This window comes from Chenopodium quinoa, unplaced genomic scaffold, assembly GCF_001683475.1.
Source record: "Chenopodium quinoa cultivar QQ74 unplaced genomic scaffold, ASM168347v1, whole genome shotgun sequence".
Lineage (NCBI taxonomy): Eukaryota > Viridiplantae > Streptophyta > Magnoliopsida > Caryophyllales > Amaranthaceae > Chenopodium > Chenopodium quinoa.
In genome coordinates, this window is record NW_018743946.1 from 1544614 (window position 1) to 1568848 (window position 24235).

The 24235-nt window shown below is 32.6% G+C and overlaps 1 protein-coding gene across 1 annotated transcript; it reads right to left on the minus strand.

Moving 5' to 3' along the window:
* Positions 1-252: 252 nt before the first annotated feature.
* LOC110688971 (aquaporin NIP2-1-like) lies at positions 253-17181 on the minus strand. The gene is made up of 5 exons (XM_021865717.1): positions 16922-17181; positions 16563-16787; positions 1385-1579; positions 1177-1238; positions 253-628 (listed from the first exon to the last, which is right to left on the minus strand). Exons 1-5 carry the CDS (start codon positions 17021-17023, stop codon positions 439-441), a joined length of 774 nt encoding a protein of 257 aa, XP_021721409.1. The 5' UTR covers positions 17024-17181; the 3' UTR covers positions 253-438.
* Positions 17182-24235: the final 7054 nt, after the last annotated feature.

The window sequence follows — 24235 nt, forward strand, 5'->3', positions numbered from 1 at the left end:
TTCAACAAAAACTAGTATGGGTAATTAGTTTGAACATATATATATATATATATATATATATATATATATATATATATATATATATATATATATATATATATACACAAGGATAGGGGTGAGAATCGATCTCAATCGGGAGGAAAGCTCGAACCACTTGAGTTATCCATCACTCTTAGTTTGATCAAATAAATGTCAAACCAAATAATACAAACACGTATAATATAATATAATATAATATAATATAATATAATGTAGTATACCACTTGGTAGTTAAGAGGCACATTGTCCATTATATTATTATATACTAACATTCAAAATTGTACATTAAAAATTTTACATGCTATGCACATATGAACACTCGGATATAAAATAAAACTTATATATCCTGTATTACTAATAAGGAGAAATTATAAAAGAACTCTCCCTTGAAATAATAATTCAAACAAAAGACCTACTAGAGATTGAATGAACTTGTTTCTCATTAACCCTAATAAACTCATATGACCATGCTCCTGCTAATGTCCCAATTAGTGGCCCAACCACATACACCCATAGATCATTGTAACATCCACTGGCTAATGCTGGCCCTATGGTTCTAACCGGGTTCATTGATCCTCCAGATATAGGCCTGTTAATATAAAATTAAATAAGCAATTAATTAGTATGAAATCCTCACTGCAAAAAATAGGCTCTTTATATATAAATTTAAGTGTTTTTTACAAACTTAAATCACCATTTCATATTAGATGTAACATTTATTAAAAGCGGATGCTATTCATTATGTGCGACAAATATATATATTTTTTCTTAACTTATCATTTCTATCGATTTCACTTTTTTTGGTACTACTATGAGGAGTTCCCACCGCCTTTGGCAAGTGGACTAATCTCCCGTGGCAGTTTGAATGGGTACCTCGATGGGCAACATCCCTTCCAGCTAGGATTTTTTCCATACCCAAGGCTCGAACCTGAGACCTTGGTTAAGGAGCAAGCAAGAGTCCCTTAACCACTCACGCCAACCCCAGTTGGTTCTATCTATTTCTCTTCTTATCACATATACTTTGTATTTATATATTTATCTCATTTTGACACTCATAAACAAATTGTTTCTAAGAGTTTGTGTTAAAATTTTTATTACACATAATATGAAAACAAAGGTAGTAGAAGAGTAGCTTACCCTGCCAACATTGAACCAATGCAAACTGCAGAACCAACAGCAATTCCAGCTAATTCCCCCACCTAAAAAACAACAATAATAACAAAAAAGTGTTAGTCTCAAATTTCGAAATGAAAAAAAAAAAAAAAAAAAAAAAAAACGTTTCGTGTTTTTAACTGATTAGGTTATTATTAAATATAATGATTGAAGAATAAAAAAGAAAACATACAGATTTGGAGTCAGTTGCAACGGCTGAAATGACGAACATCATACAAAAAGTAACAACAATCTCCATTATCAAAGCTTGAGGAGTTGTTCCAGAAGGAGTGGTAACGCCTAGTAGTTTTATTGGGTGTAACAAGTATTTCAACGTAAATGCTGCTGATATTGCTCCTGTTATGTGTGCTAATGCATATGCAGGAACCTGTACATGTACACACGTATATATTGCAATCAGTCAATTACATTCCTTTTCGACTTTACGTGTTACTCGTATTATATGTTCATCTTATTTTCAATTGAGTCCAAAGAAAGAAGAAAAAAAAAAATCGGAGTTCATCTAATTACAACTTAATTAATAATCAAAAAAGAACATACAATAAAATGAGTTTTAAAAATTTCGATGGTTGAATCCCTACCTTATAAAAAGTACAAGATTACTCTTATGAATAGTATAATGCCAATTATACCCTTTAAAATGTGTATCTACATATATACCCTCATTAATATGTACAAAGTTTTTTAATGAATAGTGTTTGGACAATTATACCCTCTAAAATATTTAATTATGTACATATTTTCTCTCATGCATTAATGTTAGTTGTCTTGTACATTTATACCCATAAACAAAGTTGTTTACATATTTTTTTGTCATTAATTTTGCCAAAATTTGTGATTTTAAGACCAAGCTGAAAGAGCTTCTAGATATGACTAATTAAATCCATATAAAACCAAAAATAAAAGCTTAATTAGCTTATTGTTTGTAAAGCTAATTTACTTGGAGAATTTTCACAAACTTAATCTAGATTTATGTATTCAACTTTTATTATACTGGTAACATTTATTCAAAATTGTCACAATCAGAATTTGTTGCCAATAAATTCGTGTATATCGTGTCCGAAAATCAAACATACGAAGTATTTCATAACCTATATATATAAATAGATTCACCTACTTTGGTGACATCAATTTATTACGTAAAATTGGACTTGTCTTCATGCTTGTAGTATCACACATAATCAATCTACTCACCTTTAATAAAACTCATGATATCTATGTTAAAGTTAGTGCTTCAAAGTTAGTAATTATTATTATTTAGTTTCTAATATTTTTACTAAGTCAAATTAGGAAGTTTAGTAGAGTCATAGTGGGCGAAAATCATGGGGCACTCACTATAAGCAACTACCCATGTAAATAGGAAGTTGATCCCACGTAAAATTAGCTATGCATGCTTTTTAGTTTCCTTTGTATGCCTATATAATAGGTTGCTATTAGTTGTTTTATTTGAATGAGAAAAGCAGTAGCATTTATCAACGTTTTCTTCTTTTATTTTGCTTTCTTATTTCCAACAAATTGGTATCAGACACTACAAGAAAAATCTCTTTTCGTAGCGATTGTACATTCGCTACATTATGCAAGTATGTTTGTGAAATAATTAAGGATGTCATATCATTTTTACAATCGTCATGGTTTTCCCAAATAAAATCGATACGGAAAACATAATAATACATATCCACACTATTTTTACATATTTATATAATTTTGAGAAATCGTATCATTTACAATCGCCACTAAATCCTAAAAATTGATACGAAAAGCCTTTTCAACACTAGATATATAAATATTGTTTGACAAAGAATATATAAAATATGTCATAGCTTATTGGTGAAACATTTAATCTAAGAGTTTGAGGTTGCATGCACTTTTTTGTTTTTTTTTTTTTTTTAAGAAAATGAGTTAAACATTTATAACGATTGTAATCGCTACAATATCACCACGATTGGATATAGTTTTTCGTATCGATTATTGAGGCCAACCCCAGCGACATTGAAAACCACTACTAAAGGCTAAGGCAACGGGGGATATTCTATTGAATGACCATTCGTTGGGAAATCTTTTTGTTGCAATTACAATCGATACTAAAGGTTAAAATAATCGCTACGAAAAGGTTATTTTATTGTAGTGAGAGCCATTTGATTCTTAGGGCTTGTGAGGTTAAAAAATCGTGAGAGTTCTAATGTCTACCCCAAACAACTTTTCACTTTCTATTCCCACATTCAAAGGGGATAATTATAGTACATGGGCTATCAAAATGAAATCATATTTGAAAGCCATGAGTTTATGGGAAGCAATTGAGAGTGATGTGTATCCAATTCCTCTTTCACAAAATCCAACCGTAGCCCAAACCAAAAAATATGATGAGGATATGGAAAAAATTGCAAAGGCACTTTCGTGTCTACATTCGGCCGTGTCGGAAGAAATATTCACAACTATTATGGGTTGTGATACCCCTAAAGAAGCATGGGAAAATATTAAGGAGGAATATGAAGGAAACCATCAAACCAAACTCATGCAAATTTTAAACCTTAAAAGAGAGTTTGAAATGATGGGGATGAAAGGTAGTGAAGGTGTCAAGGAATACGGGAGTCGGCTAATGTCCATTGCAAATCAAATCAAATTACTTGGTGGAGAATTTGACAATCAAAGAGTAGTGGACAAACTTCATGTTAGTCTTCCGGAAAGGTATGAAATTGTAGATACCCATTTGTGTCTCCCCAAAACCAAACCCGGTGATGAGTGTCTTTCACGTTGAATCATAATCGAATGAAACGAAAGTGCGGAAAGGTCTAGTGTTGAGGAAAGTTTTATTTCTTTTTCTCTTCTCCCTGTTTTTGAAAACTTTATTTTAAAGAAAACAGCCAATCCAGTTTGGTTGGTCCATGATATAGGTCCAATAGTGGTGTAGTTGGATGGGGTTTGCAAAGACCTTTCCAACGATATATTATAAGCCCAATTCCGATAAATATTGAGGAAGTTATGGCCAATTTACTAAACTGGGTCCGGTTTGAGCTTTATGTACGGCCTAATGATCTAGGGGAGGGCCTAATATAATTTATCATTCCTAATGCAATTAGGAATGGTTTTAATTTTCTAGAACATTCTAGAAGGTCTTTATCATTCCTGGTTCAATTAGGACTCTTCAGAGTTTTAATTAAGATCAAATAGCATTTTCGATGGAATTATATTATTTTATCTTCTAGTACAGGAAATTTATCAGATTTTCGAAAACGCGTGGAAAACCACTTTGGCGTCCAACCCCAGGCCTTGGTGCCTGGAACCAGGCTTGGCGCCAGACGCTAGCCACTGGCGCCTGGCGCTAGCCACTGGTGCCTGGCGCCAGTTAGCCGGGGTTGGCGCCAATGTGTTTTTGAGATCTTCAGACTCTGTTTTGTTAAATTATCTTTTTTGGATGATTTTCTCTATAAATATCGTATCAAAAACTCCGTTTTCATCATCAATTACCATTTATTAATTCTCTTCATTCATCATCTACATCTATCATTCACCAATTCTCTTTATTCTTAAGTTTTAACCAACTCTCATCAAGATTTTCTTGATTATTCTTTCTCTCTCTCTTTTTCTAAGCTAGCCTTTTCTAAAATACAAAATTCCGCATTCGCAAGATCTTGAAACACCTAGCCATATTCGAAGTTGCCTTCGCCCTAGACGTGAAAGGTTTTAATTTATGAGGGTTTGGTCCCAAATCTCTCTTTCAATTATTTAATTTAATTGTTTATTTTATTATTTTCCTTGAAGTTACTAACGTGTGTATTTTGTTATTAGAAAGAGGTACGAGGCATCCAAGTAAGTACTTTAATGGTTTAATTGATATTATGATATAGAAATCATGCTTAGATTGTTATTTTAATTCCTAGTATCATGTATAGGGTAACTTTAATATTAAGTATGATTAAAAGTATGATGCCTTTTATTCTCTTCCTAATATTTATGATTGTTAGTATCATGTTAGGGCTAAAGATTTGATTTTTAATTGCTTAGTGACATGCTAGGGTTTGTTATTAATCTTGTTAGTATCATGCCTAGGATCTTGCTATGCTTTAACATGATTAAATTACTATGATTGATATTTTTATTATTAATGATGTTGATTATTTATTATTGTTGCTTGATGTTATTTTATCGTTATTGCTTGATCACCTTTATTGCATGTTTAAAGGGAATTGGTACTTGTAATCGCGCTTAATAAGATATTTAATAATCTTGTTAGGTTAATTGTGATTATAATTCAAGTGATCGTCAATAATAGTTTATTTGTGCATTAATGTTCAACCAACATAGATTAAACAGGTTTAGGGTTAATCTATTGATTGTATGTTAGTCAGAAAGCGCACATGAATACGATCAGAATAAAGTAGAGGCCTATTATTAGGGCAGGTTCAATCTCTTTTAGGTTGGATTTGTACCATCATCCCCGAACCCTATTTTGGCTCATGACCTTATGGAGTTGACGATCTCTTGGATCGTTAAGGGGTGAACCTTCACCTCGTGAACAGTTTACAAGTTCCTTACAAACTTGTTGGCGACTCTTTTGCTCTATCTTCTTCCCTTTTGGACGCCACCGTACTTTAGTGTATGATCACAGTGGGGTTCAAGCTAGTGGGACTTTAAAGGCTTAAAATTATTCCCTACAGAAACTAAACTTTCTTCAATTGAAGATACTAAAGATTTTTCAAAGTTGACAGTTTCGGAGTTGATCAATTCACTACATGCGGTGGATCAAAGGAGGTCCATGAGAAACGAAAATGATGAAAACAAAAGCGGAAAGACATTTCTAACAAGGTCTCCTTATCAAAAGGGGAAAGGCAAGTCCCTCCAATGCAACATTTGTCACAAAATTGGTCATGAAGATAAAGATTGTTGGCATAAGGGGAAACCTAAGTGTTTTAACTGTAAAAAATTTGGGCATTTGGCAAAGAATTGTAAGTCCAAAAATGAAGAGCAAGAGATCATGGCACAAGTGGCCGTGGAAGAGACCCTATTTTAGAGTTGTGTGTAAGAAGTGCACCATGGAGGGAAGTACTCCAAAATTTGAAGAGTGTGATGGTGAGATGTGCATCAACAAGTAAACATTGATGGTTGGTGATAATGTGCATCAACAACATTTGTGTATGTGATGAGAAGTGCATCATGGATGAAGAGAAGTGCTTCATTTATTTAATCTTTTTTTGTAAACTTTGAAGCAAAGGGGAGTGTTAAAGTTAGTGCTTCAAAGTTAGTAATTATTATTATTTAGTTTCTAATATTTTTACTAAGTCAAATTAGGAAGTTTAGTAGAGTCATAGTGGGCTAAAATCATGGGGCACTCACTATAAGCAACTACCCATGTAAATAGGAAGTTGATCCCACGTAAAATTAGCTATGCATGCTTTTTAGTTTCCTTTGTATGCCTATATAATAGGTTGCTATTAGTTGTTTTATTTGAATGAGAAAAGCAGTAGCATTTATCAACGTTTTCTTCTTTTATTTTGCTTTCTTATTTCCAACAAATTGGTATCAGACACTACAAGAAAAATCTCTTTTCGTAGCGATTATTTCGTAGCGATTGTACATTCGCTACATTATGCAAGTATGTTTGTGAAATAATTAAGGATGTCATATCATTTTTACAATCGTCATGGTTTTCCCAAATAAAATCGATACGGAAAACATAATAATACATATCCACACTATTTTTACATATTTATATAATTTTGAGAAATCGTATCATTTACAATCGCCACTAAATCCTAAAAATTGATACGAAAAGCCTTTTCAACACTAGATATATAAATATTGTTTGACAAAGAATATATAAAATATGTCATAGCTTATTGGTGAAACATTTAATCTAAGAGTTTGAGGTTGCATGCACTTTTTTTTTTTTTTTTTAAGAAAATGAGTTAAACATTTATAACGATTGTAATCGCTACAATATCACCACGATTGGATATAGTTTTTCGTATCGATTATTGAGGCCAACCCCAGCGACATTGAAAACCACTACTAAAGGCTAAGGCAACGGGGGATATTCTATTGAATGACCATTCGTTGGGAAATCTTTTTGTTGCAATTACAATCGATACTAAAGGTTAAAATAATCGCTACGAAAAGGTTATTTTATTGTAGTGAGAGCCATTTGATTCTTAGGGCTTGTGAGGTTAAAAAATCGTGAGAGTTCTAATGTCTACCCCAAACAACTTTTCACTTTCTATTCCCACATTCAAAGGGGATAATTATAGTACATGGGCTATCAAAATGAAATCATATTTGAAAGCCATGAGTTTATGGGAAGCAATTGAGAGTGATGTGTATCCAATTCCTCTTTCACAAAATCCAACCGTAGCCCAAACCAAAAAATATGATGAGGATATGGAAAAAATTGCAAAGGCACTTTCGTGTCTACATTCGGCCGTGTCGGAAGAAATATTCACAACTATTATGGGTTGTGATACCCCTAAAGAAGCATGGGAAAATATTAAGGAGGAATATGAAGGAAACCATCAAACCAAACTCATGCAAATTTTAAACCTTAAAAGAGAGTTTGAAATGATGGGGATGAAAGGTAGTGAAGGTGTCAAGGAATACGGGAGTCGGCTAATGTCCATTGCAAATCAAATCAAATTACTTGGTGGAGAATTTGACAATCAAAGAGTAGTGGACAAACTTCATGTTAGTCTTCCGGAAAGGTATGAAATTGTAGATACCCATTTGTGTCTCCCCAAAACCAAACCCGGTGATGAGTGTCTTTCACGTTGAATCATAATCGAATGAAACGAAAGTGCGGAAAGGTCTAGTGTTGAGGAAAGTTTTATTTCTTTTTCTCTTCTCCCTGTTTTTGAAAACTTTATTTTAAAGAAAACAGCCAATCCAGTTTGGTTGGTCCATGATATAGGTCCAATAGTGGTGTAGTTGGATGGGGTTTGCAAAGACCTTTCCAACGATATATTATAAGCCCAATTCCGATAAATATTGAGGAAGTTATGGCCAATTTACTAAACTGGGTCCGGTTTGAGCTTTATGTACGGCCTAATGATCTAGGGGAGGGCCTAATATAATTTATCATTCCTAATGCAATTAGGAATGGTTTTAATTTTCTAGAACATTCTAGAAGGTCTTTATCATTCCTGGTTCAATTAGGACTCTTCAGAGTTTTAATTAAGATCAAATAGCATTTTCGATGGAATTATATTATTTTATCTTCTAGTACAGGAAATTTATCAGATTTTCGAAAACGCGTGGAAAACCACTTTGGCGTCCAACCCCAGGCCTTGGTGCCTGGAACCAGGCTTGGCGCCAGACGCTAGCCACTGGCGCCTGGCGCTAGCCACTGGTGCCTGGCGCCAGTTAGCCGGGGTTGGCGCCAATGTGTTTTTGAGATCTTCAGACTCTGTTTTGTTAAATTATCTTTTTTGGATGATTTTCTCTATAAATATCGTATCAAAAACTCCGTTTTCATCATCAATTACCATTTATTAATTCTCTTCATTCATCATCTACATCTATCATTCACCAATTCTCTTTATTCTTAAGTTTTAACCAACTCTCATCAAGATTTTCTTGATTATTCTTTCTCTCTCTCTTTTTCTAAGCTAGCCTTTTCTAAAATACAAAATTCCGCATTCTCAAGATCTTGAAACACCTAGCCATATTCGAAGTTGCCTTCGCCCTAGACGTGAAAGGTTTTAATTTATGAGGGTTTGGTCCCAAATCTCTCTTTCAATTATTTAATTTAATTGTTTATTTTATTATTTTCCTTGAAGTTACTAACGTGTGTATTTTGTTATTAGAAAGAGGTACGAGGCATCCAAGTAAGTACTTTAATGGTTTAATTGATATTATGATATAGAAATCATGCTTAGATTGTTATTTTAATTCCTAGTATCATGTATAGGGTAACTTTAATATTAAGTATGATTAAAAGTATGATGCCTTTTATTCTCTTCCTAATATTTATGATTGTTAGTATCATGTTAGGGCTAAAGATTTGATTTTTAATTGCTTAGTGACATGCTAGGGTTTGTTATTAATCTTGTTAGTATCATGCCTAGGATCTTGCTATGCTTTAACATGATTAAATTACTATGATTGATATTTTTATTATTAATGATGTTGATTATTTATTATTGTTGCTTGATGTTATTTTATCGTTATTGCTTGATCACCTTTATTGCATGTTTAAAGGGAATTGGTACTTGTAATCGCGCTTAATAAGATATTTAATAATCTTGTTAGGTTAATTGTGATTATAATTCAAGTGATCGTCAATAATAGTTTATTTGTGCATTAATGTTCAACCAACATAGATTAAACAGGTTTAGGGTTAATCTATTGATTGTATGTTAGTCAGAAAGCGCACATGAATACGATCAGAATAAAGTAGAGGCCTATTATTAGGGCAGGTTCAATCTCTTTTAGGTTGGATTTGTACCATCATCCCCGAACCCTATTTTGGCTCATGACCTTATGGAGTTGACGATCTCTTGGATCGTTAAGGGGTGAACCTTCACCTCGTGAACAGTTTACAAGTTCCTTAAAAACTTGTTGGCGACTCTTTTGCTCTATCTTCTTCCCTTTTGGACGCCACCGTACTTTAGTGTATGATCACAGTGGGGTTCAAGCTAGTGGGACTTTAAAGGCTTAAAATTATTCCCTACAGAAACTAAACTTTCTTCAATTGAAGATACTAAAGATTTTTCAAAGTTGACAGTTTCGGAGTTGATCAATTCACTACATGCGGTGGATCAAAGGAGGTCCATGAGAAACGAAAATGATGAAAACAAAAGCGGAAAGACATTTCTAACAAGGTCTCCTTATCAAAAGGGGAAAGGCAAGTCCCTCCAATGCAACATTTGTCACAAAATTGGTCATGAAGAAAAAGATTGTTGGCATAAGGGGAAACCTAAGTGTTTTAACTGTAAAAAATTTGGGCATTTGGCAAAGAATTGTAAGTCCAAAAATGAAGAGCAAGAGATCATGGCACAAGTGGCCGTGGAAGAGACCCTATTTTAGAGTTGTGTGTAAGAAGTGCACCATGGAGGGAAGTACTCCAAAATTTGAAGAGTGTGATGGTGAGATGTGCATCAACAAGTAAACATTGATGGTTGGTGATAATGTGCATCAACAACATTTGTGTATGTGATGAGAAGTGCATCATGGATGAAGAGAAGTGCTTCATTTATTTAATCTTTTTTTGTAAACTTTGAAGCAAAGGGGAGTGTTAAAGTTAGTGCTTCAAAGTTAGTAATTATTATTATTTAGTTTCTAATATTTTTACTAAGTCAAATTAGGAAGTTTAGTAGAGTCATAGTGGGCTAAAATCATGGGGCACTCACTATAAGCAACTACCCATGTAAATAGGAAGTTGATCCCACGTAAAATTAGCTATGCATGCTTTTTAGTTTCCTTTGTATGCCTATATAATAGGTTGCTATTAGTTGTTTTATTTGAATGAGAAAAGCAGTAGCATTTATCAACGTTTTCTTCTTTTATTTTGCTTTCTTATTTCCAACAAATTGGTATCAGACACTACAAGAAAAATCTCTTTTCGTAGCGATTATTTCGTAGCGATTGTACATTCGCTACATTATGCAAGTATGTTTGTGAAATAATTAAGGATGTCATATCATTTTTACAATCGTCATGGTTTTCCCAAATAAAATCGATACGGAAAACATAATAATACATATCCACACTATTTTTACATATTTATATAATTTTGAGAAATCGTATCATTTACAATCGCCACTAAATCCTAAAAATTGATACGAAAAGCCTTTTCAACACTAGATATATAAATATTGTTTGACAAAGAATATATAAAATATGTCATAGCTTATTGGTGAAACATTTAATCTAAGAGTTTGAGGTTGCATGCACTTTTTTTTTTTTTTTTAAGAAAATGAGTTAAACATTTATAACGATTGTAATCGCTACAATATCACCACGATTGGATATAGTTTTTCGTATCGATTATTGAGGCCAACCCCAGCGACATTGAAAACCACTACTAAAGGCTAAGGCAACGGGGGATATTCTATTGAATGACCATTCGTTGGGAAATCTTTTTGTTGCAATTACAATCGATACTAAAGGTTAAAATAATCGCTACGAAAAGGTTATTTTATTGTAGTGAGAGCCATTTGATTCTTAGGGCTTGTGAGGTTAAAAAATCGTGAGAGTTCTAATGTCTACCCCAAACAACTTTTCACTTTCTATTCCCACATTCAAAGGGGATAATTATAGTACATGGGCTATCAAAATGAAATCATATTTGAAAGCCATGAGTTTATGGGAAGCAATTGAGAGTGATGTGTATCCAATTCCTCTTTCACAAAATCCAACCGTAGCCCAAACCAAAAAATATGATGAGGATATGGAAAAAATTGCAAAGGCACTTTCGTGTCTACATTCGGCCGTGTCGGAAGAAATATTCACAACTATTATGGGTTGTGATACCCCTAAAGAAGCATGGGAAAATATTAAGGAGGAATATGAAGGAAACCATCAAACCAAACTCATGCAAATTTTAAACCTTAAAAGAGAGTTTGAAATGATGGGGATGAAAGGTAGTGAAGGTGTCAAGGAATACGGGAGTCGGCTAATGTCCATTGCAAATCAAATCAAATTACTTGGTGGAGAATTTGACAATCAAAGAGTAGTGGACAAACTTCATGTTAGTCTTCCGGAAAGGTATGAAATTGTAGATACCCATTTGTGTCTCCCCAAAACCAAACCCGGTGATGAGTGTCTTTCACGTTGAATCATAATCGAATGAAACGAAAGTGCGGAAAGGTCTAGTGTTGAGGAAAGTTTTATTTCTTTTTCTCTTCTCCCTGTTTTTGAAAACTTTATTTTAAAGAAAACAGCCAATCCAGTTTGGTTGGTCCATGATATAGGTCCAATAGTGGTGTAGTTGGATGGGGTTTGCAAAGACCTTTCCAACGATATATTATAAGCCCAATTCCGATAAATATTGAGGAAGTTATGGCCAATTTACTAAACTGGGTCCGGTTTGAGCTTTATGTACGGCCTAATGATCTAGGGGAGGGCCTAATATAATTTATCATTCCTAATGCAATTAGGAATGGTTTTAATTTTCTAGAACATTCTAGAAGGTCTTTATCATTCCTGGTTCAATTAGGACTCTTCAGAGTTTTAATTAAGATCAAATAGCATTTTCGATGGAATTATATTATTTTATCTTCTAGTACAGGAAATTTATCAGATTTTCGAAAACGCGTGGAAAACCACTTTGGCGTCCAACCCCAGGCCTTGGTGCCTGGAACCAGGCTTGGCGCCAGACGCTAGCCACTGGCGCCTGGCGCTAGCCACTGGTGCCTGGCGCCAGTTAGCCGGGGTTGGCGCCAATGTGTTTTTGAGATCTTCAGACTCTGTTTTGTTAAATTATCTTTTTTGGATGATTTTCTCTATAAATATCGTATCAAAAACTCCGTTTTCATCATCAATTACCATTTATTAATTCTCTTCATTCATCATCTACATCTATCATTCACCAATTCTCTTTATTCTTAAGTTTTAACCAACTCTCATCAAGATTTTCTTGATTATTCTTTCTCTCTCTCTTTTTCTAAGCTAGCCTTTTCTAAAATACAAAATTCCGCATTCGCAAGATCTTGAAACACCTAGCCATATTCGAAGTTGCCTTCGCCCTAGACGTGAAAGGTTTTAATTTATGAGGGTTTGGTCCCAAATCTCTCTTTCAATTATTTAATTTAATTGTTTATTTTATTATTTTCCTTGAAGTTACTAACGTGTGTATTTTGTTATTAGAAAGAGGTACGAGGCATCCAAGTAAGTACTTTAATGGTTTAATTGATATTATGATATAGAAATCATGCTTAGATTGTTATTTTAATTCCTAGTATCATGTATAGGGTAACTTTAATATTAAGTATGATTAAAAGTATGATGCCTTTTATTCTCTTCCTAATATTTATGATTGTTAGTATCATGTTAGGGCTAAAGATTTGATTTTTAATTGCTTAGTGACATGCTAGGGTTTGTTATTAATCTTGTTAGTATCATGCCTAGGATCTTGCTATGCTTTAACATGATTAAATTACTATGATTGATATTTTTATTATTAATGATGTTGATTATTTATTATTGTTGCTTGATGTTATTTTATCGTTATTGCTTGATCACCTTTATTGCATGTTTAAAGGGAATTGGTACTTGTAATCGCGCTTAATAAGATATTTAATAATCTTGTTAGGTTAATTGTGATTATAATTCAAGTGATCGTCAATAATAGTTTATTTGTGCATTAATGTTCAACCAACATAGATTAAACAGGTTTAGGGTTAATCTATTGATTGTATGTTAGTCAGAAAGCGCACATGAATACGATCAGAATAAAGTAGAGGCCTATTATTAGGGCAGGTTCAATCTCTTTTAGGTTGGATTTGTACCATCATCCCCGAACCCTATTTTGGCTCATGACCTTATGGAGTTGACGATCTCTTGGATCGTTAAGGGGTGAACCTTCACCTCGTGAACAGTTTACAAGTTCCTTAAAAACTTGTTGGCGACTCTTTTGCTCTATCTTCTTCCCTTTTGGACGCCACCGTACTTTAGTGTATGATCACAGTGGGGTTCAAGCTAGTGGGACTTTAAAGGCTTAAAATTATTCCCTACAGAAACTAAACTTTCTTCAATTGAAGATACTAAAGATTTTTCAAAGTTGACAGTTTCGGAGTTGATCAATTCACTACATGCGGTGGATCAAAGGAGGTCCATGAGAAACGAAAATGATGAAAACAAAAGCGGAAAGACATTTCTAACAAGGTCTCCTTATCAAAAGGGGAAAGGCAAGTCCCTCCAATGCAACATTTGTCACAAAATTGGTCATGAAGAAAAAGATTGTTGGCATAAGGGGAAACCTAAGTGTTTTAACTGTAAAAAATTTGGGCATTTGGCAAAGAATTGTAAGTCCAAAAATGAAGAGCAAGAGATCATGGCACAAGTGGCCGTGGAAGAGACCCTATTTTAGAGTTGTGTGTAAGAAGTGCACCATGGAGGGAAGTACTCCAAAATTTGAAGAGTGTGATGGTGAGATGTGCATCAACAAGTAAACATTGATGGTTGGTGATAATGTGCATCAACAACATTTGTGTATGTGATGAGAAGTGCATCATGGATGAAGAGAAGTGCTCCATTTATTTAATCTTTTTTTGTAAACTTTGAAGCAAAGGGGAGTGTTAAAGTTAGTGCTTCAAAGTTAGTAATTATTATTATTTAGTTTCTAATATTTTTACTAAGTCAAATTAGGAAGTTTAGTAGAGTCATAGTGGGCTAAAATCATGGGGCACTCACTATAAGCAACTACCCATGTAAATAGGAAGTTGATCCCACGTAAAATTAGCTATGCATGCTTTTTAGTTTCCTTTGTATGCCTATATAATAGGTTGCTATTAGTTGTTTTATTTGAATGAGAAAAGCAGTAGCATTTATCAACGTTTTCTTCTTTTATTTTGCTTTCTTATATGCGCGCGCCTCGCGCGCGTTAGGTGTCCTAGTATATAATATAAAAGAAAAGTAGAAATATGACTCAAGACTTTATTGAAGATTACTAATAAATCCATATAAAACCAAAATTAAAAGCTTAATTAGCTTATTGTTTGTAAAGCTAATTTACTTGGAGAATTTTCACAAACTTAATCCAGATTTATGTATTCAACTTTAATTATACTGGTAACATTTATTCAAAATTGTCACAATCAGAATTTGTTGCCAACAAATTCGTGTATATCGTGTCCGAAAATCAAACATACGAAGTATTTCATAACCTATATATATAAATAGATTCACCTACTTTTGTGACATCAATTTATTACGTAAAATTGGACATGTCTTCATGCTTGTAGTATTACACATAATCGATCTACTCACCTTTAATAAAACTCATGATATCTACCATGAATTTAGCTATCAGTTTGGTTCCATACATACAATATACCAATTGGTTGTTGGTGTAGTGGTGATTGAGACTACACTTGGTAGGGAGGACTCGTGTTCAATCACCCGCAATAACAATCGGGAGGGGACTGGAACCTAACCACCTAGAACTGATCCCCGAATCCGAATTAGCCCAAATGGTAAACCGGGTAGAACACCAAAAATATATATATGTAGTATTTTTTTAGATAGGCAAGGAGAAAGCGTTATATTGAATCAGAATATCACACAAGTTAATCTAACTTGAATTAGTGGGCAAAGCCTCTGAATAGTGGTGGGAAGGGTAAGGGAATATTCACCAAAGTGTCCTTAGAGCTGTACAATCCTTACTACTAAACCACATACTACACTCGCTTGTATCACTTTTGACTTTCATGTCGCGTCTTACAATCTTCTCATAAATTACCAAAGTCTAACTGACACACATTTTTCAGCTAACATAACATTTTAATGCTATTTAGATAATTGAAAAATATTCTGAGGAATTATACATACTCTCGCTTAACTGCATAATTAAGTAAATTGAAGTCTCTGTATATGATTATTATATATCCTCCCTTAATACAAAAAATACGCTTGGAAGTACGTTACTTGTTATGTTAACATTTATAGATAAAATTAGCCAATTATTTAGTATGATTGATAAAGTTATGCTCTTCCTCCGTTACGAATTACTCGCAACAAAGGGGTATTATTTGTGAGACATAAAATATTCCTTTGTTGCGAGTAATATGTAACGGAGGGAGTATGTATTTTTGTCAGGAAATTTTTTTGGTATTGTCTAAATTGAAGTAATTATACATCTATTTGTCTAAAAAAAAAATTATACATCAATGTTTGATGTATGATTACTTCAAAATTATAGATACATGATAACACATAAAAAATTGATGCTACCAACAGGTATATGCACACCAACCAATGAGTATAATTGATAAGGAAATTCTCAATTGAGAAACAAAATTTATTTTTATGGAGACATTTTCGTAAATCAACAAATTTTTCATTATTGTGGATTCCACTTAAATAAAGTTATTGGTTTATTTATGAAAATGTCACAGGAGAAACAAACTAGGGTATCCCGTAACTAATGGATATGTTTGTTCGGTACAATTAGTTATTATAGTGAGACAACATAAAGGTGCTTTGTGCTTAAGTGCTTACTGCTTGCTAATGTTTATTATAGTAATACAACTATATCTCAAATTCTCAATCACCCCTTTATTAATACGAAGTATGTTATATTTGGTTATAATTTTAAGTTAGATACGTACATATATATACATTTTTTATGATCACTACTAGAGGCAAGTACCTAGCTACTTTACTGCTTAGTACGGTTGATTTAGAAATAACAAAGCTAACAATACCTGCTTCCAAGGAAAATGCCTAGTGGCAGCGAACGCTATAGTGATGGCCGGGTTCATGTGGGCACCCGAAATATGGCCGACTGCATATATCATAACCGTTACGATCATTCCTCCGGCGAGGGAAGCACCGAGCCTTGTGATCTTATGTTCACTAGTGTCACTTATGGAGGCCACTCCGCATGCCACAAACACCAACATATATGTTGCTATTACTTCAGCTAACAGCTATTTTTGTATACAAACGATAATAAAAAGATTAACAAAAAATGAAAAACAAATTAAAAACGACATAAAAACAAGGTGATCGTATATAGGAAAAAATGGGAAACTAAACGGAAAAAACTGGTGATTATACGTACCTTACGTAAAAATTCATTTGGATAATGTTTATGAAGTGAAGAGACGAAAGCATCATATATATTCTGATCATTGCTTGAAGAAGTTGAAGAATTTGATTCCATTTCTATAGAGTAAGAGCACTGAAACAATTACTAGTAGAATTTATAGATTTGGTTAATAATTATTTAATAAACGGGAAAAAAGATTGGACGAGTTTGTGAAGGTCTATGTGCTCCACAGTATGTTATTTATAGGGAATTTAAGTTGACACAATAAATACTCAAACTATGTAGTAATTCCTAAAAGCATATTCATTTTAATATTGATTCAATTTGACACAATATTACAACTATTTAAGTTTGGATAAGATTGTACCTTCCAATGTTAAGGCTGAGAATGCAATCTCTACTAGAAACACTTTAAAGGTGGGGATTCCTTACCCTTTCCCCTTACTTTCTAATGGTCTAAACCACAATTAGGCCATGTTCTGTTCACCTTAAAAAAATTATATTAAGTAAAAATAATTTCAGTTCAGTAAAAATAAGTTCAGTTCAGTAAAAATAATTTCAGTTCAGTAAAATTAATTTCAGTTCAGTAAAAAATAATTTCAGTTCAGTAAAAATCAGTAACTCTAAAGAAGAAATATAATATAGAATCAGTAAAAATAATTACTTTTTTTTTGAAGAAAGTCCCAAAGGACACTATATTTCATTAATATAAGCCATACGGCATCTACAATTGACAATGAACGATAATGAAAACGAATTTAACAAAATCAAATAAGAATTAATCGAGAAAGGGCTAAGAATCCAAATACATAATATAACAATTCGGCATATTCTCGATTCGTTGTCTCATACAACTTTTTGAGTAGATCCGTTGTCGCTTTGCAATTTTGTGAGAAAGTCAATTCTTGTGCTGATTCCGTAACCCGAATCCGAGCCACAATGAATACTAGCCCCGCACAACCGGAGACCAAATTAAGCACAAATAAAACCTTGTCTTTCAAAGGAGTAAGAAAAACCTTGTCTTTCGAAGGAAATCGAAAAAACCTTGTCTTTCGAAGGAGACAAACCCTTTCTTTCGAGGGAGACATTATTGTAACCTAAAACAAAAGGCTTAAAAGAAAATAAAGATTGGGGCTTTCCACCGGTGAAATCCGATGGAAGCCCCTTTAAAATTGACAATGGAGACTAGGTTTAGGAGAGAGAAGAGAGAAAAGGAGGCTAGGGTTTTTTTACTATTCGTATTTACCTTGTGGTTATATAGTAAAAATAATTTCAATTCAGCAAAAATAATTTCAGTTCAGTAAAAATAATTTCACTTCAACAAAAATAATTTAAGTTCAGTAAAAATAATTTCAGTTCAGCAAAAATAAGGTGATCAAAAAAATCGTGAAAATTAAGATTTGGTTAGAATCCTTCTCTTTACCAATAAAATATAAATGAGAAAATTGTGAGAAAGGACCTTTGAAGTGGTCGACTTTTTGAAAAAGGACCTTTTAAGTTAAAATTTGTGAAAAATGAACTTTTGAAGTTGCATTTTGTTTGTAGAGGGTACTTGGGTGCTCTTGCGTGGTGGTCAACGTCGGAGCTCCGGCGTTGACTATCACGTGACTTATTATTATTTAAAAAAATAAAAAAATCCCCAAATTTCCCTCTTTCCCGACCTAACCCTTTCATTTTCCTCGGGAAAGAGGAAAATTTGGGGGGTTTTTATTGAGGAAATTTTGGGTTTTTTTTTTTTAAATAATAATAAGTCACATGATAGTCAACGCCGGAGCTCCGGTGTTGACCACCAAGAGCTCCCAAGTACCCTCCACAAAAAAAATGCAACTTAAAAGGTCATTTTTCACAAATTTTAACTTACAATGTCCTTTTTCAAAAAGTCGACTACTTAAAAGGTACTTTCTTACAATTTTCTCAATATAAAATTAAAACTTAACACAATATTGCAATACAAAAATAACATAAGCATTAACATTTACTCTATTAAAAATCCTACAAAACTCTCACTTTCCTTTTTGTTTATCTTATTAAGATTCTTTGATTTGAGGAGAGAAAAAGTTTAATTTGAAGATTAATTCAAAATACTCCCTCCATTTCACAATGTTAGTCTCATATACTATTTCGGCCGTTTCAAAAAGATCTACCCGTATTGAATGTGTTCTATTTTTAACTTAATTTTTTTTTGAATTAATTTGTTGTGGTTTGATGATATGACTCTAAGTAATAAGGAAATCTATATCTTGAATTATGCAATTATGACTTATGATTTCGTAAAACAAAATAAAAAAAAAATTAAATAAGGTAAACTAATTATGAATGATTTTGCACTTTAATGTTAGATTCAAATGTTCTTGTTTTCATATTTTATGTGATTGATTCCATATGAGATAACATTATGAAACAAGAGAGTAAAGAAAACAAAAGTATTCTTCTAGGATCGTGTTAATTGCATACATCTCAATATATAGTTAATACATGTTTATTTAAAAAAAAAACGATCAACTTTTATAATATTATACTACCTTCGTTAATTTTTATGTACAATTTTGAAATATTTTATACCTCACAAATAATACCCCAAAGTTGCACATAAAAATTAACAGAGGTAGTAAGTATATGAAGATTAATAATGCTCAAATTTGTGCATAAAAAAGGGTAAGAAAAACATATGAGACAAAAGGAATGAATGAAATTCTTTAGTATGATTCTAAATATTATAATCACATTATTAGGTGATATAATTGAATTATAAACATTGACAGTGAAATCATAATCGGGCGTTGTTTTTTTTTTTTTTTGTGTGTGTGTGTGTGGTGTAGAGATAGCGTTAAAGACAAATAATCTAGACGGAATTTGATCCTAGGTCTTCAGTACCACATTACCACCCAACAAATTAAAGGTAGTTGACTATTCATAAAATTATCTGAGGGTATGCTCACATTTAATGAAATGAGCTAAACTGAACTGAACTGAAATGATTGGAGCTGAACTGAACTGAATTAATTAGAGTTGAACTGAACTGAGCTGAAATGAATATTTTATGAGAGAGGGAAATTAGGACCTGAATTGAAGTGAGCTGAACAGAACTGATTGGAGCTCAACTGAACTGAAATGAAATTAAGTTGAAGTGAACATGCCCTTATTATATATGCATAAATACCTTTAACATGTATTGTAAAAATTTGATGATTATATAACTAATATGTGTATCGAGATGTGTAAGAACAAGTTATGAAGAATGAACATCGTTGAGTACATCTTAAATCATTATTTAAGATGGTTACCAAAGAACAACAAATGGATCGTGCTTGAGTTCTTTAGGGTGAGCACAAAGAGAAGAATAGTTCCATCCTGAGGGGGAACACAAAGAGATGGAGTCTAAATGTATAAACGTATTGTTAGACTTTGTATGTAGTTCCTAAGAAGAATAAGAAACGGTTCTTTGTAAGGAATTAGCAGCGGTTCCTAAGTAGAAACAAGCAAAGAGAAGTTTCTTTGAAGGAACAAAAGCTTTGGAGTGCAATCTTTATTAGAGAAACATAAAGACAAAAAATTAAGAGTATATTTTTCTAGGAGTCATATGTAAGTATATTGGATAACAGAAATTGTTTGAACAAGCGAAGGAACTAAATTGGAACTTCAGTCTCGGAGGAATTGACCATCTAGAGGGAACTGAGTGTTGCTAACTAGTCAGTTTCTTACGGGTCAGTCTAAATTAAAATTCATGCATAGGAGGAACACGAGTTTGCACAACACTAGAAGTCAGTTTTCCACGTTGATAGTTATTGCCTTATCTTTGCCTACTTTTTTGGTAGTTAGGCCCCGTTCACTTCACCTTATTTTGCTGAATTGCAATTATTTTTACTATATTGAAATTTTTTTTGCTGAACTTAAATTATTTTTACTCAATTGAAATTAATTTTACTGAAAGTCAGTTAACAGCCGACCGCTCTACCACTGAGCTACTGAGGAACAACGGACTTAAGGAAGCCGACTCTCGTTCTTTGGACTAACCTATGACCGAAATGGGTTCGTCACTTTTTTCACATACACCGGGGAAAAGGTTACGATAGCAAGCCTCTCCCCGGCCGGAGAGACTCCAATTTGTTTTAATAATTTTATTTAATATTTCCTCTTTAAAGTTAGTGATTTTTATCAAGTGTTGCCTTGCTTTTATGCTTGTTTGTTGTTATACCTTTATAGATATTGTGTCCTACTTGCATAATAGCTCTCCTCCAAACCAACTTGATGCATTAAGAGCTCGTTGTTCGGACCCGTTTGTGCCCGCCTTGAAGTTTCGGCCATAACAAGCCCTGACCACCCGCACTCTGTCGCCCAAATAAACGAGAGTGTTCATGAGATTCAATTGCCCGCTTGTGTTGCTTCGTGCTCACAAGCCCCTCGGCTAGTGTTCTTGCCGCCAAAAGGCTAGAGCGCGCCGCACATTTTTGGGCCCAAATTCTCGGACCGTGACAGTTAAGATGTTTACTAAACTGAAATTATTCATACTGAACTAAAATTTTTTTTACTGCATTGCAATTAGTTTTACTGAATATTATTTTTGTAAAGTGAAGTGAACAAAGTCTTAGTTTTGACTTGGCATTATTTATTTTAAATAGATTTTATTTTAGAAAAAAATTGTTAAAAATAATCTGTTACACAGGATCAACAAAGGGAAAATCTACCAATGATTGATGATTTAAAGTTACTTCGTATATCTTTTGCTCTTACGCATGATTAACAATGGGAAAAAAAAACCACCAACGATCGATGATTTTTGTCATTTATCTTTTACATTTTATTATGTCACAATCAGAATTAAAATAAAAGGAATAGAAATGTCAAATGTGTTACCAATAAATTGGTGTAACACAAGGTTCACAAACTTCATAATCTGTATAAATAGATTCACCTACTTCTAGGATACCAATTAAATTTAGATTCGACATGCCTTTCATACGTTATCATGCATTAACGAACTACTCAAACATCTTTAATTATAACTCACTGTCTACCATGCAAATTCTTATAATTTGTTGATTAAATTTTAATAGTTCTTATACGAAATTCTATTATCTTGTGGTGCATCTTTCACGCAATACATACCATATATTTTATTGGTAGACCAACATTCTGCCCCTCCCCTTCAAGAAAAGCAATATATGTTATCTACTACTAGTGCATAGTATTAGAGGTGTCAATTCGGGTATTCAGATCAGGTTTGATTTAGATTAAGTTAGGTTTCGGTAAAACAAGAGAGACCAACTATTTCTTCTAAGCACGTAGCTTGATGTCGCTTTTCTACAAGCTCCGATTTTTTTAAGTTGCAACTTTAGAATATTTTATATCTTTTAAATAATACCCCAAAGTTACAACTAAAAAAAGTCGGAGGTAGTACTTTATTATCCTCCCTCTACGAAATGACAAGAAGGTTAACATGATAAAACCATTGAGATACAAAGGAGAGGCCAATTGATTTGGTTGTTTAACTAAATTAATCTACAAATAGTTGTGAACAAGTACAATCAATCAATCATCAATCATCAATCATCAATCAATAACATCTAGAGTGACACGTGTCACATCATGATACTGTTTTTTTCCTCCAAAACTCTTATTCCCTTTTAAACATTTTTTTGTGAATATTTGATGCAATTAATAATATCATTCCAAATCTTTTATATTATCTTTATGACAAAAATATTCTTTTTTATTGGTGTTCACATATCTTCCATACACATTTACCTAAAATGTTAGGCCCTGTTTGATTCACCTTAATTTTGCTGAACTGAAATTATTTTTACTGAACTGAACTTATTTTTACTGAACTGAACTTAATTTTACTGAACTGAAATTATTTTTACTGAACTGAAATTATTTTTTTACTGATTTTCTATTATAATTCTTCTTTAACAAAACTGAATTTTACTGAACTGAACTTATTTTTACTGAACTGAAATTATTTTTACTTAATATTATTTTTTAAGGTGAAGAGAACGGGGCCTTATTTCAACTCCTTTTAATTTTAATTATATAATAAACAAAGTAATGTTAGATTTTTCCAATAAAGTAATACTCCATAATTAATTGATCTATATTATTGATATTAAAGAGATTACTTTAAAATATCACTTTTATTTGTCAGATATAATTAATTTATTTAAAAAAAAAATTACACTTGCCATGCATGGTACGTTGCCTAAGCTAGTGTTCGGCTAAATTAGAGAAAAGTTCTTGAATAAATTCTGTCAAACAAGCAGGCAAATGATTTTCTGATTATCATTGACATTTACATTAGGAACCATCTCTATGGAGGGTAGAAACATTCTTGATATGACATCATTGACATGTTTCCCAAGAGGCCACAGTGGCGAATCTAGGGGTACATAGAGTTACAGTTGTACCCCCCATCCCACAGAAAGGAAAAAAAACTGATAACAGAAGAGACCGCTTGTAAAAATAGGGGGTCTCTTAGGTACTGCTATTTAGTTCGCCCGCCTTTTTTGTGTAAAATTTAAAAAGACCACCTACTTGAAAAGGGGGTCTCTTAGGTGGGTTTTATTATTTTTCCACGCCAAACTACTACTTTTTATCATATAGACCTAATGGTACAAATAACAGGTCTATTAGTACTTTTGATAAAAGAGACCTATTGTTATAAATAATAGTTCTCTTAGATAATCTCTTTTTTTTACTAAAAGAAAAATATATTTTTTAAAAGAAATACTCCAAACATATTTAGTTACTCAATTATAATCCTTGTTGTATAATGTACGCAAATATTAATACAGTAAGCAAAATTATTACGCTCCACATTTTGTAAAAAAAAAATTTAACTTAATTCCGTACCTCCATTTTCTAAATCTTGGATCCGCCACTGAGAGGCCATGCATGTCTTTTAATACCAAAAGACATCACAGTATTTTAGTTATAACTCTTCAATAATCATCAATCACTTAATATTAAAACAGACATCAAAAGTGACACATGTCACTCTCTGGTACCGTTTTTTCCCTCCAAAATCAATATTTTGAATTTTTTTTTTCATTTTACATGACATTTACCGTTTAAACATTGATTACACAAGATTCACAATATATTTACCAAATCAAATTTGATTTTGGTAAATTTAAGTTAGTAAAAAATAAAATAAACATTGTACAATTTTGAATATACATTAAGTCAAAATCTCTTGCATTTTTTAAAAATGGAAATAATATAAAATTTTATATCATCTTAGTCATAATATACATATCTCCTATATAAATTAAGATATTTTTAAGATATATAAAAAAAAATTATATAAAAAAAAAGCTAAACACTAAA

Coding starts and splice junctions, on each gene's coding strand:
- LOC110688971 (XM_021865717.1), bottom strand. CDS start 17,023: ATGGAATCAAATTCTTCAACTTCTTCAAGCAATGATCAGAATATATAT. Junction 16,788..16,921: donor CAAATGAATTTTTACGTAAG/GTACGTATAATC, acceptor ATACAAAAATAG/CTGTTAGCTGAAGTAATAGC. Junction 1,239..1,384: donor TTGCAACTGACTCCAAATCT/GTATGTTTTCTT, acceptor GTTGTTTTTTAG/GTGGGGGAATTAGCTGGAAT.